The sequence below is a fragment of the Vulpes vulpes genome, chromosome 8 (assembly GCF_048418805.1).
Source record: "Vulpes vulpes isolate BD-2025 chromosome 8, VulVul3, whole genome shotgun sequence".
NCBI lineage: Eukaryota > Metazoa > Chordata > Mammalia > Carnivora > Canidae > Vulpes > Vulpes vulpes.
The window spans coordinates 77,584,364-77,604,744 of record NC_132787.1 but is presented as its reverse complement, the minus strand read 5'-3'; the positions used below and the strand labels follow the sequence as shown (position 1 = coordinate 77,604,744).

The 20,381-nt window shown below is 37.4% G+C and overlaps 1 protein-coding gene across 24 annotated transcripts in view; it reads left to right on the top strand.

The window, feature by feature from the left end:
* MTA3 (metastasis associated 1 family member 3) overlaps positions 1-20,381 on the top strand; it is a 220,688-nt gene that overhangs the window by 117,309 nt on the left and 82,998 nt on the right. For all 24 annotated transcript variants that reach the window (XR_012003145.1, XR_012003151.1, XR_012003144.1 and 21 more), the window contains 2 exons: positions 12,273-12,336; positions 16,701-16,818. Coding sequence is in view for 14 of the 24 variants with exons in the window: in XM_072767199.1 (XP_072623300.1) it covers positions 12,273-12,336; positions 16,701-16,818 (182 nt within the window). In the remaining 10 variants the exon portion in view is untranslated. The remainder of the gene's footprint in view (positions 1-12,272; positions 12,337-16,700; positions 16,819-20,381) is intronic.

Below are 20,381 nucleotides of genomic sequence, written 5' to 3'. Positions count from 1 at the left end.
AATAAATCTCAATCTGTCTTTTCTGTTTTATATTATTTTTATTTTTATTTTTATTTTATTTTTGGTGAGGGATAGAGGGAGGGGGAGAGAAAAATGCAAGCAGACTCTGCACTGAGCAAGGACCCTGATGTTGGACTCAATCTCATGACCCTGAGATCATGACCTGAGCTGAAACCGAGAGTTGGAGACTTAACCGACTGAGCCACACAGGTGCCCTTGATTCTTAATTTCAGTTTTAGTTTTGATGTATAATACCTTATAGCAGAAGTTCTCAGTTCTATCAGAGTGAATCTCAACTTCTCTTTTACATATTTTATAATGCTTCCTATATTATTCTGGAATGAAATGTCTAGATAACTTATTACTATACACATGATACATAATTAGTTTGGTATTAAATTTTGGGTTGAAAATGATTTTTCATCAAAACTTGGAAGGAATTACCCTATTCTCAGATATCTATTGTAATTGAATAGTAGTTTTCTATCACATACATTTTTCCATACATTGCATATTACCTATTTTCCCCCCTCTCTTAAATCTTCTTAGAATTCTCTTACCAATATATAAGAAATACAGTTTTCTGAAATTTCAGTTATGCCTCAATGATGAGGATATTTGGTAGGCCATTTTTATTGGAAGATCCCGTCTTTTATATCTGGGAGTTCTTTGCTAATATTTCTTTCAAATTTTTTTTCTTCTTTCAGGTACTTAATATTGCTTGTATGTTAGCTCTCCTGGATTGGCTTTGTTTCCTGTTTTTTTCTCATATTTTTTGGTTTTGGTTCTGAGCTAACTCTTTGACTTTTATCTGCTAGCATGTTGGATATTTTAATTTTGCCAAGTATGCTTTAGAATTTCAGAGGTGCTTTTTTTTTTTTTTGTCTTCTAAATGCTCTTTTTCAGTGCTTCCTTTTTTTCTTAAGTGTTTGATTTATGAATTATTGAAGTTTATTGGTTAATATCCAGAGATGTAGGGATTTTCCAGTTCTTTCTGTTATTGATTTCTGGCTTAATTTTACTATAATTAGAGTCCACTTTGTATAATTTTAGTCTTCAAAAGGTTTGTTGAGGGCAGCCTGGGTGGCTCAGCAGTTTAGTGCCGCCTTCAGCCCAGGGCCTGATCCTAGAGATCCAGGATTGAGTCCCATGTCAGGCTCCCTGCAAGGAGCCTGCTTCTCCCTCTCCTTGTCTCTCTCTCTGTGTCTCTCATGAATACTTTAAAAAAATAAATAAAGATTTTGTTGAGCCACATTTTCTGGCCCAGCAAGTGGCCAATTGTAAATATTCTATTTACTCCTGAAAATGATGTGTATTGCACAGTTGTTGTGTATAGTGTTCAAGAGTGTTGATGGTAGGGGCGCCTGGGTGGCTCAGTAGATTAAGCATCTGCATTCAGATGATCCCGGAGTCCAGGGATCGAGCCCAGCATTGGGCTACCTGCTCCGTGGGGAGTCTGCTTCTCCCTCAACCTCTGCTCCTCCCCCTGCCCATGCTCTCTGTCTCTTTCAAATAAATAAAAATCTTTCTAAAAAGTGTTGATGGTATTGTTTTTTCGTTTTTTTCTTTCTTTTTTTAAAGATTTTATTTATTTATTCATGAGAGAGACACACACAGAGAGGCAGAGACACAGGCAGAGGGAGAAACAGGCTCCATGCAGGGTGCCCGACGTGGGACTCGATCCCGGGTCTCCAGGATAACACCCTGGGCCAAAGGCAGGGGCCAAACCGCTTAGCCACCCAGAGATCCCCTGATGGTATTGTTTAATTAAAAAAATGTGTCATTTACACTTACTGTGGTAGGCATGGCACAGTGTATAGAATGTCAGACCATTATGCTGTACTTTTGAAACCAATATGTTATATGACAACTGCTCAGTGCAGCATGTTTTTGTTTTATGAATGCGATATATGCACAAATCTCTTTAAAAATTCTAATTTGTATCTTCAAAGTTCTCTTTTGTTGCTTAAACCACCTCTTTTCTCTAGATTCGTTTTTTTTTTATTTTTTTATTTTTATTTTTTGTACTTATCTTTTGTGCTGTGGTCCTTCCTTAAGTATTAGGTGATTCGAATCATACTTGTTTGTTTTTAAAACCAGGGAATAATGACAAGGCCAATCAGAAGTTCTGTTCATGTGGTCAGAATTTGTTGGTAAGTATCCTTTTAGGATGTGGAGTTGATTTTACTAGGACCTTTACTTAAAGAAAACTAGAACTTTCTTTTAGGGCTCTGCCAGGTAAATCAGTACCATTTTCCCTAGCATCAGCTCTTTTTAAATGTTACTTTTTTTTTAAATTTTTATTTATTTATGATAGTCACACAGAGAGAGAGAGAGAGAGGCAGAGACACAGGCAGAGGGAGAAGCAGGCTCCATGCACCGGGAGCCCGACGTGGGATTCGATCCCGGGTCTCCAGGATCGCGCCCTGGGCCAAAGGCAGGCGCCAAACCACTGCGCCACCCAGGGATCCCCGCATCAGCTCTTTTTAAATGTATTTTGGCCTTTGTCTTGTAATTATTTTTTCTTGACTGGTTGTATTAGCTCAAACCACCAGTGTCATGTTTAATAATAATGTGTAGGGTGGGCATTTGTGCCTTATTCCTAATTATATATATATATATATATATATATACACACACACACACACATATACATACATACATATATGTATATGTATACACACACACACACACACACACACACACACACTTTAATCCAGCTCAGTGCTTTTTGGTTTCCCTGTTAAATGAAAATGCTTATCTTTAACTTTGGTTTGCACTGTTCAGTCTCTTTTATATGTCATTGTCTTCCAGAATTTTTGTGAAATCTTTGAAACCATCATGGGTGATGGACTCTTAGTGATTTTAGGTTCTTTCATTTTTAATGCTCTTATTTTCATTTTAAAGGCATCTCAGAGAGATGCCTGGCTGGCTCAGGGGTTGAGTCTCTGCCTTTGGCTTAGGTTGTGATCCTGGGGTCCTGGAATCAAGTCTTGCATTGGCCTCCCCACGAGGAGCCTGCTTCTCCCTCTGCCTATGTCTCTGCCTCTCTCTCTGTGTCTCTCATGAATTAATAAATAAAATCTTTTTTAAAAAAGAGGCATCTCAGAAAAGAGGAGATAAGCATATGAGCTTTTCTTGTAATTTAATTCATTACTATTCTGTGGAGACTCTAAAAATATTCCCTTCCCCCACATTAGAATACTGTAAATTTCTCAAGTGGCTAAATAAATACAGTGTACAGTATTGGGACTTGTCCCTTTATGTCTTTTTGTCAAGTGGAGTTATTAAACTGGGAAATGCATTGTGACTCATAAACCTAGTCAACATTGAAAAAATATTTCCATCTATTTTCAAAATCTGGAATTTGAAAGTTTTTTGATTCATGTTTTAACTAGAGCAAATAATATTTGAAGGTAAAATTTTTCTTTAGGTGGTCATGCATATCAGAAACTAATGAGGGGCAACTGGGTGGATCAGTGGTTGAGCATCTGCCTTTGGCTCAGGTTATGATCCTGGGGTCCTGGGATCAAGTCCTGTATTGGACTCCCTGCAGGGAGCCTGCTTCTCCCTCTGCCTGTGTCTCTGCCTCTCTCTCTGTGTCTCTCATAAATAAATAAATAAAAGCCCAAAAATAGAAACTAATGAATAGAAGATATCAATCTATAAGCAGAGTGTTTTTTTTTTTTTAAACAAAAATGTTCCAGAGACTGCAAAGCTATAGTTAATAGATGAGAGATGGGACTAGACTGCCATACTGAGTTTATGAATTGGTATGGTTGGGGATAGTATATCCATATATGGTTTGAAGTAACCTGGTATCCAAAAGCAATAGATAATAGAACAGATTTTTTGTTGTTGTCAAGATCCCAGAAAACTGATCTGCCGTCTTCCTCTTTTTTTTTTTCTTTAAAAATTTAATTTATTTACTCATGAGAGACAAGAGGGAGAGGAAGAGACACAGGCAGAGGGAGAAGCAGGCTCCCTGCAAAGTCCAATGCGAGACTTAGTCTCTGGACCCCTGGGATCATGCCCTGAGCCAAAGACAGATGCTCAACCACTGAGCCACCAGGTGTCCTGCCCTCCTCTTTTTTCTTTCTTTTTTTAAGATTTTATTTATTCAGGAGAGACACAGCAAGAGAGAGGCAGAGACCCAGGAAGAGAGAGAAGCGGGCTCCATGTAGGGAGCCTGATGTGGGACTCAATCCCAGGATCACACCCTGGTCCGAAGGCAGACACTCAACCGCTGAGCCACCCAGGTGTCCCTGTCCTCCTCTTTTGAAAAATCTAAACATTTGGTTGGAAGAACAAATATTAAAAGTCTGTACTGCCCGAGATAACCTAAAGATTTAATGCAATCCCTATCAAAATACCAATAGTATTTTTCACAGAACTAGAATTTTAGGTATACTTTCAGAAACACTTCATGCACATAGAAGCAATGAGGTGTGTATGTGTCTGTAGTAAATTGTGGAATAAATTACAACACTATTATATTGTACATCATGAACATGCTATAAAGGTACCTATATGAGTTGAGTCTTTCCACAGTGTAAGTTTTATTCAGTCAAAGCAAGGTTGACATAATTGAAAAGCAGGTTCAAGATTTCAGACACAATGACATTTCACTGCATTCAGCTTGTATTCATAGCAGGTACAGAAAGCAAAGCACAATACAAAGTCACACAGCAAACAAGATACAATAAGGGGCAAAAAGTTAATGAACCAAATGCAAAGTTGTCTGTGAGCACGCTGTTGAGATGAGGCCTTAGTCCCATCCAGGTCAGCTCTTGGCACTTACTATTTATTATATTCAACCAGTGGATGATCTCTGTTGTGGTCAGAGATCAGTTAGGCAGAGTTTTCTGGGGGCAGTTGCCTTTTTAATGTGGTCAGACATGGAAGGGTCAGCATCTGGAGAGTGACAGTTTGCTGCAAGTCTTTGCTTTTTTAAGGGAGTGTAGTCAGTCTTGGGTCTTTGTTTTTTTTTTTTTTTTTTTTAAGATTTTTTTTTTTTTAAATTTATTTATGATAGTCACATAGAGAGAGAGGCAGAGACACAGGCAGAGGGAGAAGCAGGCTCCATGCACCGGGAGCCTGACGTGGGATTCGATCCCGGGTCTCCAGGATCGCCCCCTGGGCCAAAGGCAGGCGCCAAACCGCTGCGCCACCCAGGGATCCCAGTCTTGGGTCTTTGTAGGCCTCTTCTAATTCTACTGATTATCAGCTTTCAGTTCTTCTAGGCTCTCTTGGCTTTGCTGGTTATCAATTTTGGATGCCATCAGCCCATGCTGGTTTTGGTTTGGTGATACTGGTCTTAGCTGTAACGCCCTTGGTTGCTTACGTCATTGCTTGACACAAGTTACTGCTTGACATAAGTGACTCCATCTTACTCGCTACATTGTGCTTTTTAAATGAAGTATCTTGGACATAAGAAAAGCAGAGCTGGATTAAAGTATATATATATATATATATATATATATATATATATATATATATATTTTTTTTTTTTTTTTTTGGATTAAAGTATTTTCTACGTGTTGTCTCAAGCTCTGGTGTTTCACATGGTTGTGAAAATGCCTGTAAGATTTTTCTAGTACTCAGAACAATTTGTCATACTGTGCTAGGGAAGAGGATCTTCCTAATACCTGTGGGTTTTTGGACTTCCACTTTCTCCTAGCTATACAAAGGGAAAAAAAGGCACCAAGAGAGGGATTTTTTCCCCCTTGAATTCCTCTTTTATAATTTGTTTCATATTTGTTATCAAATCTGCAGAATCTTGGATTAAAGTTTTGTTGCTTTGGTTTTCTCACATGCCACAGACAGAATGAGCTTTCCAAAATAGTATTTGTCATTTTTCTTTGCAAAATCCATTGATCTGTTACATTAAACCCAGACTTCTCTTAGCTTTTTATTCCTTTACTTTACCTACTCAAACAGCTGTTCCAGGCTTTGTTTTGTTTGTTTTGGGCCTTCTTTAATTTTTATTTCTTAACATCTGTTAAAGCAGAAAATATATCTTTGAATAAAAATGTTTAAAGGATTCCAGATTTCTTTCTCTTTTTTTGGTCCTTTTTATAGTCTAAAAATCCATACAATCATATTCTTCCTCTTATGTAGATAGTCCTTAAGTATTTGCTTCTTAAGCTATACTTATGAAAACTGTGGTTCGGGGTACTTGGGTGGCTCAGTCCATTAAGCATCTGCCTTTGGCTCAGGTCATGATCCCAGGGTCCTAGGATCGAGTCCTGCATTGGGCTCCCTGCTCAGTGAGGAGCCTGCTTCTCCCTCTCTCTGCCTGCTGCTCTCCCTGCTTGTACGCACACACTCTCTCTCTGTCAAATAAATAAATAAAATCTTTAAAAAAGAACACTGTGGTTCAGGGTACCTGGGTGGCTTAGTCAATTAAGTGTCTGACTCTTGGTTTCGGCTAAGGTCATGATCTCATGGTCTTGGGATTGGGCCCTGCATCAGATTCTGTGCTCAGTGCAGAGTCTGCTTTAGCTTCCTTCTCCCTCTCACTCATTCTCTTTCTCAAATAAATATTTATTTATTATAATATAAATATAAAATATATATTTATTCATGAGAGACACAGAGAGGCAGAGACATAGGCATAGGGAGAAGCAGGCACCCTGTGGAGAGCCCACTGCAGGACTCAATCCTAAGACCCTGGGATCATGACCTGAGCCGAAGGTAGATGCTCAACCACAGAGCCACCCAAGTGCCCCAGATAAATAAAATCTTAAGAAAAAAACCCCACACAACAACTGTGGTTCATCAGTTTTAGAGCAGTGATTCTCAACCGTGGACAGTTTTGTCTCCTGGGGGTCATTGAGCAAAATCTGAACAGTTTTGGTTGTCTCAGCTAGGTGTAGTAGTGCTACTGTTGTTCAGTGGGGAGAGGCCAGGGATGCTGCTAAATACCCTACGTGCACAGGACAGCCCACCACAGTGAGGAATTACCTGGCTTCATATGTTAGTAATGCCAGGTTTGAGAAAACTTGATATAGATCTATGGTAAATAATCTTTGCTTCCTTGGTATATATATATTATTTATACAAGTATATGTACTTTATTTAATTAGGATCTATTTTTTACTTTAAATTGAAGTTTTAAAAAATATTTTATTTTATTTATTTATTTGTGAGCAACCCCAGAGAAGCAGGCAGAGATGTAGACAAAGGGAGAAGCAGGCTTCCCACAAGAAGCCTGATCAGAACTCGATCCCAGGACCCTGGGATCATGATCTGAGCCAAAGACAGACACTTAACCACTGAGCCACCCAGGTACCCCTAAATTGTATTATTTTTCAAAAGTCAAATATATGTAGATAGTTGTGTAATAATATCCAGGGCAGTCCACCCCCCACCCCCAGACATTTTCAACTTTTCTGTGGCTTCTGTATTTATACCACTCTTACAGTGCTACTATTACTTTTTCAGTTTTAGAAATCCCTCTTTCTCTTCGGTTTCCTATCCCTTGTGTTCCCAATATGTCACTTTTTAAAAACTTAATAATAATCATTGTATTTTATGAACATATAAAGATTCTTCATGTATTCTTTCTTGTGCAATCTTTTGTTTTCCATGGATTTAATAGTTTTGCCTTTCTTTTTGATATTTCTATCTTCTAAGATAGAAAAAATTCTTAGTGCATGCTTATCTTGAAAATCTTTTCTCCACATACCAGTGATTTGTTTAGGCATATGATTCTGGTTTGGAAGTCATTTTCATTCAGAATTTTGAATCTTTCCTTTTGTCCTTTTAACAAAATATGATGTGAAATGTAATTTTCTGAACGCATTTTGGGTCTTTGAACTTCATTATTTTTTATTCGGTTGTCCATTGTATTCAGTGGATTAAATGCTCGATAAAACTGCAGAATTTCCAATCACAGAACCTAGCATTGTTTTGTTGAAAGATTTTATTTATTTATTTATGAGAGACACAGAGAGACACAGGCAGAGGGAGAAGCAGGCTCCACGCAGGGAGCCCGACGTGGGACTCGATCCCCGGTCTCCAAGATCACACCCCGGCTGAAGGCAGGGCCGAACCGCTGAGCCACCCGGGCTGCCCCCTAGCATTGTTTTTTTATATGAGAAAATGTTCAGAATCTAGAGCAACTGTGAGACTCATAAGGCCATTGAGAAAAATGCCTGTTTTTAAAAAAGATTAATATTATTAATTTGAGAGAGAGAATGAGCATGTGCATGGGTGTGCATGGGAGGGGCAGAGCGAGAGGGAGAGAGAGAAGCTCAAGGAGTCTCCCTGCTGAGCACAGATCTCCTCACAGGGCTAAATCTCATGACCCTGAGATAATGGCCTGAGCCAAACCAGAGTCAGATGCTTGACTGACTTGAGCCACCCAGGCACCCCCCACAATGCCTTTTTTTTTTTTTAATGGTTATCTTTTACTGAGCAAGGAAAGTTCAGTCAGACCCTGCATATGTACCTGTGGTTTTCTTTCTTTTTTTTTTTTTTTTTTTTAATTTTATTTATTTACTCATGAGAGACACACAGAGAGAGGCAGAGACATAGGTAGAGGGAGAAGCAGGCTCCCTGCAAGGAGCCCAATGTGGGACTCTATCCGGGATCCCAGAATCATAACCTGGGCCAAAGGCAGATGCTCAACCACTGAGCCACCCAGGCATCCCAAGTACCTGTGGTTTTCAAGTTCACTCTTAACCATTACCTGGTGATGCTGATTTTCATGGAGATTTCTTGATCCCACCCTGAGATGTTTGGATTCAGTAAGTGTGACTGAGGCTCCCCTGGTGATACTTACCAACCACGTGGATTTCTTGACACCCCCTCCCCCCCTAGGATATTTGTCCTCAGTGAGTCTGGTGTGGCACTAAGAAATTTTCATTTTCCTAAGCGGGGACCCCAATGGCACTGCACCATTCTCCAGGCTGCAGTGGTATGAAACCAAGAGTATTCAGGGACCTGGGGAATCAGCACCTACCATTCAACATGGGATTGTGTTGTGTTGTAATTATCGATTTACATGTCTCTGACCCAGCACCGTGTGCAGTCTCGGAAAGTAGAGTATGTTTTTAAAACCTTTTTCAGTGATCTCTGGGAAAGTATGTTGTCTCTATGGAAATTCTGTGTTGTTGTATAGTTCCTTATAAGAAAAGCAATATGAATAATTATATAGGCCTGGAGTGAGCTTTCTTGTGTTAAGGTCTTTTTTTTTTTAAATTTTTTTATTTATTTATGTATTATAGTCACAGAGAGAGAGAGAGAGAGGCAGAGACACAGGCAGAGGGAGAAGCAGGCTCCATGCACCGGGAGCCCGATGTGGGATTCGATCCCGGGTCTCCAGGAACGCGCCCTGGGCCAAAGGCAGGCGCTAAACCGCTGCGCCACCCAGGGATCCCTGTGTTAAGGTCTTTGATATATTTTATACTTATGTCATGGTGTTTGAGTATCTTTCTTCCTTAAGGATTAAAGTGTGGTGGAAGAGAACAATTAGAATCATTGCTTGAGATGCATCATCAATCAATTGGGTTTTCTATATTACAATTTGATAATGGTTCCTTTAGTTTGGGATTAGCTTAAAATTTATCATTTTTTGTTTGTTTGTTTGAGCCAAAATTTGTTCAGCATAAAGGAAGCTAGCACTTTATCTCTTTTTAAATCTTTTTTTTTAAAGGTTTATTTATTTATTTATTTATTTATTTATTTATTTATTTATTTATTTATTTATTTTATTTATGATAGTCACAGAGAGAGAGAGAGAGGCAGAGACACAAGCAGAGGGAGAAGCAGGCTCCATGCACCGGGAGCCCGATGTGGGATTCGATCCCGGGCCTCCAGGATCGCGCCCTGGGCCAAAGGCAGGCACCAAACCGCTGCGCCACCCAGGGATCCCTAAATCTTTTTTTTTTAAGATTGATTTTTATTTTGTTTATGATAGACAGAGAGAGAGAGAGAGAGGCAGAGACATAGGAGGAGGGAGAAGCAGGCTCCATGCCAGGAGCCCGACGTGGGACTCGATCCTGGAACTCCAGTATCGTGCCCTGGGCCAAAGGCAGGCGCTAAACCGCCGAGCCACCCAGGGATCCCCCACTTTGTCTCTTTTTAAACTACTTTTATCAACAACTCTTGGCGTGGTAGTACATGTGTTAATTACATATTCATATTTACTTCATAAAATAATTCTGACTCAACCTCCTGCTTTGTTAGCTGTTAGTATATGTACTTGAATATTTTAAGTATCACATTTTCATTTTTAATTTGGGAGAAAATACATAGCTACCATAAAGAAAATTTAAAAATGAAAATCACCTATTTTCAATTTTGCATAAAACCTACATTCCCTTAAATTATTTATATTTTAGATTGGCTGAGTATCCTCTTGATTTTGTAATTATGTCATATCTCTAAAACAGTGTATAACCAACATTTCCTTAACTCCTAATGTTATGAAAATAATGATTTGATGATTCCATTTAAATCTTCTTGTCATTTCAGACAGTATGGAGGAGACTAATGGTGTATTGTTTGTATATTTTCAGTGTTTGTTAACCCTTAACATCCAAATGGCTCTTAAAGAAAGTGGTGTCTATGAAAATAACATTCAGCTTTTGTTCCTCTCCATTAAAAAAATCACCCAACTTTAGAGAACTTTAAGATGCAAGACTTTATTTCTTCTAGGTGATTAAGTATTAAATGTTAGAAATACTGCTTTGTCAGCTATTAGGCAAAAAAAAAGTAAATGAAACCTATTTTTGGAAACCCCATTTGGTACTTAAGCATGCTGCATGTGTGAGGAGCACACATACTACACACGTCACAGAAATTCTTCTGTGGCAGCTGTAGATGTGCAAACCTCAGCCGAGCAATATCCCCCCATTCGTAATTCTGTCCTTCTAAGAGCCGGTCAGGTAATTATTGACTGTGAATGTTGTTATATGCTCTGGAGTAATAAGGTTAATTTTTCTTTTTCAGTGATACCCATGAATTAAATTAGAAAAACCAAAAACCTATATAACTCTCACTAACCAAATAACAGATTTGACAGGATAATATGGAGAAACACATGCTCTCAGAAGTCTTTTGAAGTGATAGTAACTATAGATGATTATGTTTTTATGAAGGGAAAATTATTTTATTTTTTTAAGGGAAAATTATTTTAGATTTAAGGAATATACATTTGCAAAATGTTTAATAAATTGTCATTTTTTACCTGTGTGTTAGCATTTTACATTTTATTTTGCTTTGGGTAATGTTTTTCTTTGAATTATTATTTTCCACTTTGATGTTCCAACAGCTTGTTCTTGTAGCTTCCCATACCATGTATATATGATGTATTTGTTTTTCCTTGTCATTTTGTGGGGAGCAAGCAGTGACTTTTGTTTACAAAATCTAATGACATTGTGACATTTTAAAAATATTTTGTGAGTCCTGACCAATTATCTATAACTTGAATCGTCTATCAAAATTCTCCTGTCAAATTTGTAGCTCTACAGAATTTTTCAAGCTATGGAGGATGATAATTCTAGAAGTGTTTATAACAAATGCCTCTACCTTGATAACCTTAGTTTTTCTCAAGTCTAGACAAGCTTTTTTTTTTTTTAATAGACATTCATTTTTAAATAGACATTTCATTCATTTTCAAACTCATACCCAGGGTTGTGATCAAAGGTAAATGCCATCAGACTTCAGGGTCTGTAAATCTGTAGGTCTTTATTTTGCCCTTTACTTTATAGCAGTGTATTTAAATTTTAACTAGGCTTTAGAGCAATGTCAATAAAGGTAAGTTAGTTAATCTTGATATGAATGTGTATTATTTTTAGGTTCTCATATGCAGTGGCTACTTAAAAAAAATCCAAAGATTATTTTAGGTATCAGTTTGCATGGTGAAGTCTGTCTAAAGTCTCCTTGTATAAAATCACCTAATATTAACTCTTCATAGATTCAGAAACTCACTTCTAATCTGAAGGTTTTATTTTCTTTTTTCTGTCATAATTAGGGAATACCTGTCAAGTGTTTTATGTTAAAAAGATTTACTGCCTAACACAGTTCTTTCTACAGGTTAGCCATACAGTAAATGTCTACAAAGACAGCACTATTTTTTTAGGTTATGTAACATTAGGGTTATAAAGCAAGTCTAAGTATATACATAAATGTATATTCCTAACTGCTATCTACTTTTTTAATACCAGCCTTATATCCTGCCTATTCCTAATGTTGTATATGTCATCACTGTGAAGGTGATGTGACCTTTCTTACATTTATTCACTTTTTCCCTTTTCCAACAGGGGAAAATGCAGTGTTGCCCTTCTGAATGAGACAGAGTCAGTATTGTCATATCTTGATAAAGAGGTAATTCACAATTACACTTGTTTTGTGGAGTTTTTTTCTTCCTTTGATTTCACATGAAGCCCATACCTTTTAATTTATGTCTTCTTGCACCAAATTATTAGAGAGAGAGCAGCATTATATAAAAGCATAATGACCAGAATACATTTAGGAAATTTAATTTTTCTGGTTAACTGAGATAAGAGTTGGCAAAAATTTCTGTGTCTGTTTTCTTTCAGTTGGTAATGAAAGGTTTTTTACAGTATGATGATTTAGTTGGTAGTGGAAGAAATATTTTTGGCTTTATGAAATAAGTGACTTTCCTGTATTTGGTCCTCCTGCCTGTTTTTTTGTTTTTGTTGTTTTTCAAATAAACAGTTTTTCTTTTAGACTTTTTCCAGATGAGATTTTAACTGGTGGTCTGCTTTCTTTCCTAAAATCCCAATAAACTTTGTCAACTAAAGTGTTTCTGTAAACTTCAACAAGAAACATTTTAAACATTTTTTAACAAGTTGAATGAGAGCATATGCTTCATTGTGGGGAGGAAATGCCTCTATACAGAATATTCCACAATGGGAAATTTTACTGTTGATGTTTTAGTATTTAACCTTTATAGTTTTCATGGTATTTTTGTTTTTCCAAATCTTTATTTTCTGTATGTATGTGCGTGTATATGTATGTGTATATGTATTTTATATATGTGTGTGTTTTTTTTAAAGAATTAAATGGATATATTTTCTTTGAAAAAACTTTTTTATTATACTTGAAAGTATTGTCCATCTTAAATGAAGAAAGCATAACTATAAAAGATTGATGCAGACAAGTGGGACTGTTGTACATTAGAAATTTTTTTTCTTTTTGTTAAAAATTTTATTTATTCATGAGAGATACAGAGAGAGAGGCAGAGGGAGAAGCAGGCTCCCTGCAGGCAGCCCAATGTGGGACTTGACCTGGGACCCTGGGATCATGACCTGAGCTGAAGGTACACACTCAACCACTGAGCCACCCAGGTACCCCATACATTAGAAAATCTAATAGAGAAAACTAAGTGGAAGTAAATATTTAAGGCAGAAAAAAGATTGATAGTCTTTATAACTTACACGTGAAATTTAGAAAAGTACATAGTAGTGTTTGTCAGTCAATATATGGTTAATGATGGATAAAGATAATTAGTATTAGTTCAGGAATTAGTTCAGAAATTAGTATTAATTCACAGAAGCAGAAATAAAAGGAGGAAACATTGAGTATGTTTCAGTGTATTTTACTGGTGTATTTGGCTGTTAAGAAGTGTAATTTATAAATTTTTTTGTTTTTCATATAAAATTTGTTTTTAGTTTTAAGTAATTTCTAAACCTGATGTGGGGCTCCAACCTACAACCCTAGGATCAAGAGTTGCATGCATGCACCACCAATTGAGCTAGCCAGGCCACCCCAACAGTGTGATTTTTTAAAAAGTGGTATTTTTGCTTTCTGATTTGTTGTTAGCAATTTCTATGTGCTAAGAATTGTAGGAGATGAAAATTTGCACAGATCTTTAGGATTTTTTCCTGTCTCCTTGAATTTTAGGCACATAGTCCTATATCAATATTTAAGAGAGGAACTGACCTCTGGCACTGTATTTGAAGAAACCTGTTTTTTTTTTTTTTTAAACCAGAGGAAGCAGTTTAGTAAAGTTATATTATACTTTACATTTACTGCTTACATTATATTCTGTTGTCAATTTGAAAAGCACTTTTTTAAACCTTTTACTGCTTTATCTGTTATAAGACCATCCTTGAGAAAATGTAGTTTATAAATACTGAGATTGGCATATTTGAAGATGGCAACCCAAAGGACTTTTTTTTTTTTTAAGATTTTATTTATTTATTCATGAGAGACACACAGAGAGAGAGGCAGAGAGACACAGGCAGAGGGAGAAACAGGCACCATGCAGGGAGCCCAACGTGGGACTCGATCCCAGGACTCTGGGATCATGCCCAGGGCCAAAGGCCACCAAGCCACCCAGGCGTCCCAAAGGACAACTTTCTAATCATGAGTTTTTACTTCTTAAAAAATTTCACGGGGGAGGAGGGCGGGTGTTGGAGGGGAATGGGTGACGGGCACTGAGGTGGACACTTGACGGGATGAGCACTGGGTGTTTTTCTGTATGTTGGTAAATTGAACACCAATAAAAATTAATTAAAAAAAATAAATAAATAAATAAAAATTTCATTACATTATTACATTATATTTACATTTTAAATAATTTCCCATACTAGGCAACACATATTTATTTAAGGAGTCTTTTTTTTTTTTTTTTTTAAGAAAGGTAGCATGCATGGGAACTAGTGCAAGCAGGAGAAGGGCAGAGGGAGAGAGAGAGAAAGAGAGAGAGAGAGAGAGACAGGGAATCTTAAACAGGCTCCGTACTCAACATAGAACCTGGTATGGGACTCAGTCTCACAGCCCTGAGATCATGACCTGAGCTGAAATCAAGAGTCAAACGCTTAACCTACTGAGCCACCCAGTACACCAGATTTAAGGAGTCTTAAGCAACCTATGTGATCCTAAATAATAATTTCATCTCATTTTACTGTCAAGTATGGCAAAATCCTATTTTTATAAAATACTATGCTAACATATTTTACAGAACCAAAGTGACCAGAAGTATTGTCCTCTTTTAAAGCCAATAATGTACCAGTGGTAGTAGCTTTAGTTACCTACTAACATTCTTTGTTGCTCCTGTCTTCAGAAACACATGATTCTGATTACATATTCATCACTTCCATCAACTTAAGCAGATTGATTTATATATTCTGCAGATTTTTTTCTTTTTCTTTTCCCTAGGTAGCATTTTTTTACATGCATAAATTGTCACACTGTTGTGTCCTCTTGTTTAAGCTTTTCTTCTGACAGTAACCCGTGATTAAAACACAGTGCAGAATTTCTGGGATGCCTGGGTGGCTCAGCGGTTGAGTGCCTGCCTTGGGCCCACAGTGTGATCATGAAGTCCTGGGATCGAGTCCCACATCAGGTTCCCTGTATGAAGCCTGCTTCTCTCTCTGCCTGTGTCTCTGCCTCTCTTTCTCTCACTGTCTCTCATGAATAAATAAATAAGACCCTTTAAAAAATAAAATAAAACACAGTGCAGAATTTCTGAATTGATGGTGTCAGCTTGTCCCGTTCTCTCCTTTCCCTTTATCGCAGTCTGTAAGATCCTGAAAGGAAAAAGCTGTACAATCTGGCAGATTATCTCTTATTTACAACTTGCTCACCAGGGTCTTGGTAAAATACTAATGGTAGGAACGGGCCCCTCTAAGGTATAATGCAGAGAGTTGTTCAGTAGATGACCATCAGAGTCATGGCAGGAAGCAGGGATAAGACTTTATAAGACATCTAGTGGTTTTGCAGAATTCAGCAAAGGCCTAGTGGCCTGGTCATTTTATCCTTTAGGCTCAGTGAGGGCCTTTTTGCATTTATTTTTATTTTTATTTTTTTGGCTCATGACCTGAGCCAAAGGCAGATGCTCAACCACTGAGCCACCCAGGCATCTCTTATTTTTATTTTTTAAAGAATTCATTTATTTATTTGATGGAGAGCAAGAGAGCACAAATGGGGAGCAGCAGAGACGGAGGGAGAAGCAGCCCCCCTGCCAAGCAGTAAGCCCTATAGGGGGCTCAGTCCCAGGACCCTGGGATCTTGATGTGAGCCCAAGGCAGACCCAGAGCCTGGAGGTCCTTTTTTCATTTTAAAGGGCCTTTGCAAGTTAGTGGCTATGCTGGTAGTGGTAGGTATAGTTATATTTATATACATATTTATATATATATATGAGTGCTTCAGGAGTTAAAGGAGAACTGCAGAATTAGAATAGATGTTTAAGCAATACAATGTGACATTTTAATTAGTAAACTGCATGTGGGCTCAATTCTTCTAAACTTTATTTAATGTGAGATGTTTATGTATTTTCACATTTTGATAAAATGTGGATGGATACTCCAAAAGTAAGGATGCCTGGTGTCTTCATTGTTTGTTTGGTATGGGCTTTAGAGATTGAAATGATTGCTTGATTCCAGATGTCTTACCTTTGACTTATAGCTTAGTTTTGTTAGCTTTTCAGAATCTTGTTTTAGAGTAGTTAAATGGTTTTCTTTTAGACTAAAACCAAGAAAACATTATAATCTACCTTTATTGTAAGCTATTTATTTTTCTTGATTTAGTTTTATGCTCTTTAGCATGATGACAGTAACCTCATTGTCTTCTTTAAGATCTGTGAATTTATTTACCATGATGAAATCTTACATAGTGTCTGAAGTTTTATAGTTTCATTATCATGACACTGGCTTTATTGCTTTATGCAAAGTAGAAGGAATTAAGTTTACCTAAATATTTTCTGTCATTTTTTTTTTCAGGACACCTTTTTCTACTCACTGGTCTATGACCCTTCAGTGAAAACACTGTTAGCTGACAAAGGTGAAATTAGAGTGGGGCCTAGATATCAAGCAGACATTCCAGAGATGCTCTTAGAAGGTATGTTTCCCTTTGGGTTTCAAGTCCTATGAAAACAAATGTCTTGAAACTCAAATATTCTTTTCCTCATATGGGAGAAACAACTATTAGGCTGAAGTTTAAAAGTTCTAAGTTCTTCTACTTATAGAAATACAACAAATAGTGTCACCTGGGTGGCTCAGTCAGTTAGGCATCTGCCTTTGGCTTAGGTCATGGTCCTGGTATCCTGGGGTGGAGCCCCAGATCAGGCTCCCTGCTCAGTGGGGAGTCTGCTTCTCCCTTTCCCTCTGCCTGGCGCAACGCCTGCTTGTGCTCTCTAATGCTTCTCTCTCAAATAAATGAATAGATAAAATCTTTTAAAAAGTAAAAGGAAATATAATAAATAGCAAGAGAAAATAATTTGAGGTGTTATTTTTTATTTTACATTTTTATGAGTTTTCTGGCTATGTTTTCCTTTAATTTAGTTTTACGTAGGCTTCATGCCCAGTGTCTAGCCCAATATGGGCCTTGAACTCACAACCCTGAGATCAAGAGTCAGATACTTAACTGGCTGAGCCACCTTGGTGCCCCTTGTTTTCCTTTTATTTATTTATTTATTTATTATTTTTTTAAATTTTTATTTATTTATGATAGTCACAGAGAGAGAGAGAGCCAGAGACACAGGCGGAGGGAGAAGCAGGCTCCATGCACCGGGAGCCCGATATGGGACTCGATCCTGGGTCTCCAGGATCGCACCCTGGGCCAAAGGCAGGCGCCAAACCGCTGCGCCACCCAGGGATCCCTCCTTGTTTTCCTTTTAAATGCAACTTTAAGAATGATTGTATTGCTGAACTTGTGTCTTAAATGTGGCACATACAATGCCTTGAGGTCCTGAATACCCCTAAGTCATCTATCTGAGATGGCCTAGAATCTAGTGATTTGGGCTAATCTGGGTAGTTTATGTACTGAAGAGATTCAGCGCTTCTTATTTTAAAACAGTTTCTTAGCAGGACGTAATTTTTCTTTCTACTGTTATAGCTGTACACCCAAAACCTTTATTTTCTGGTTTTAAAAAGTAAAACATTAACAATAAAAAAATAATGCATAGCAGTGTATGATGTAGGAAACTAACACCATCCCCTTTCCTTCATTCCAAACCCATATTTAATTACTGTTGTTGTTTTGGGCATGTTGATTTCCTTACACTGGTTTATCCTCCACCTGGAACAGTCCACATGCGCCATGTTGCACATGTTCTTCTGCACCTGCCCTTCTCAGTTAACAGTGTATCTTTATTTACCATCTTAGCACATGACTAGGGAGATTTTTATTCTTTTCAGTGACTGTGCAGTTCTTAAACATTTGTGCAGATATACTATATAATTCTTCTAGGCCCCTATTGATAGATTTTTAGGCGTTTACATTTTTCAATGCTACAAATTGATACTGCTTGAAAAGTTATACATAACTTTGTGCTGCATAAATATTTTTTTCAAGCATAATTTTTTGGAAGTGAAATGGTATATACATTTTACACATTGAAAATGCTCCTTTGCTCTTCAAAAAGGCTGTGTTACTGTACGTATGAAAGAAACAGGTGTTTTCACCAACACTGAATATGAGGGATCTTTTTCACTTTCCATTTTTTATCTACATTTTGATATCTCATTGTCTTAGTGGTTTTTGGGTTCTTTTTTTTTTTTTAAGATTTTATTTATTCATGAGAGACACAGGGAGAGAGAGAGAGAGAGAGAGAGGCAGAGACACAGACAGAAGGAGAAGTAGGCTCCCTGTAGGGAGCCCGATGTGGGACTCGATCCCAGGACTCCAGGATCATGCCCTGGGCCGAAGGCAGGTGCTAAACCGCTGAGCCACCCAGAGGTCCCCTCGTTTTGTTTTGAACTTGAGATTATGTTTGCTCAGTTATCTTTAATGCTCTTTCTTTAAATTTCTTGTGCTTTTTCTACATGGTTATATATCTTTCTATGTATTGGCAAGAATTCTTTGACTATTAAAGGTAAACACAGAAGTACTTACCCTTTGTCTCTAAGTATTACAAATACCTCCCCAACACAAAATTATTTTCTTAAAAAAATTTTTTTTAAGATTTTATTTATTTGATAGAGAGAGAGTAAGCAGGCACACAAGCAGAGGGAGCAGCAGAGGGAGAGGGAGAAGCAGGCTCTCCCCTGAGCAGGGAGCCCAAAGCGGGGTTCAGTCCCAGAAACCTGGAATTGTGACTTGAGCCAAAGGCAGATGCTTAACTGACTGAGCCACCCCCGAGTCCCTTCGATTAAAAAATGTTTTAATAGCGATTTTAAATTTAAATATGTTTTATTTATTTTTTTGTCATACGGAAATTTAGAATTTATTAGTCTTTTCCTTTAAAGCCTTTATGATTTGCATTAGTCACAGAAAGGGCTCCACTTTTGCTTTTGCCCTCTGATTATTAAAACATATTAATTCTTCCAGGGGCACCTGGCTGGCTCAGTCAGAGGAGCATGTAACTCTTGATCTCAAGAGTTAGGAGTTTAAGCCCCATGTTGGGTGTAGAGATTATTAAAATAAACAAACAAACAAAATATATGAGTTCCTCCATAGGTTTTTCTCTCTCTTTACCTTGCCATATTTCTAAGAAAATGTACACAGAAAATTTAAATCAACAGATACTGAAGATAAATGAGTTTGTGAACTGTAGTATACGTTGGTGTCATTGGTGGCTGTGAATAATGCCAGGCTATAGACATCTTTGTTTTCATGAACTTAAAATACCAGGAAAGGGCAGTCAATAAAGATTTAGCTTGAAGGAAAAAAAAAATAAAGATTTAGCTTGAAGAAAAGAACACTGTGTCTGTGCTCCCTGTGTTTGGAAATGATTTTGAACAGACTGGGAGTAGTGGATTAGTTTATTACAGGTTGAGAAATTACATTTATTGGCATTCTTATCTGTACAAATCATCTTATCTTCCAGAAGTAATTTTTATGATTTTAGTTCTTAATGTTTGATGTTAGACTTCTATCACTATACCTAGGAATCCACTAAATGTTTGTTATTTTATTTTTAAAATACTTGATTTTTAAATTTTATAAACATGAATATGAATAATGGGTAATTTTGTACTCTGGATATAACTGGCAAATAAAGGAGAATTGCTGAGTCATAGGGCATGTGTATTTGGGATTTTATACAAAATACCAAATTGTCTTCCAGGTGATCCTTTACAGATGGGTTTTTTTTTTTCCTTGTTTTAATTAATGTATGATTTATATGTAGTATATCCCACCCTTTGTAGCTTGCAGTTCTGTGATTTTGGAACTGGGATATATGTTCCTAGTGAGATAGTTCAGCAAGTCTGTCTGTGCATAGGCCAAAAGCCAGGGAGGTCTCTTGTACCCATGTGTGCCATAGGCACCCAGCCCAAGTCCTGCATCCCTTAAGCAGCCTTTGTCACTCCTCCGTGAACTCTCTCGTCCCTCTCATCCTTGAACCGTGCAGATTGGTCGTTAGTGTTATCTTTTATGCTATTTTTTATTATTTGACTTCAGAAATTTAAAAATCAGCACCTGAGCTTTTGATTGCATGGTTCTCCTTTGAGCATTGAGCG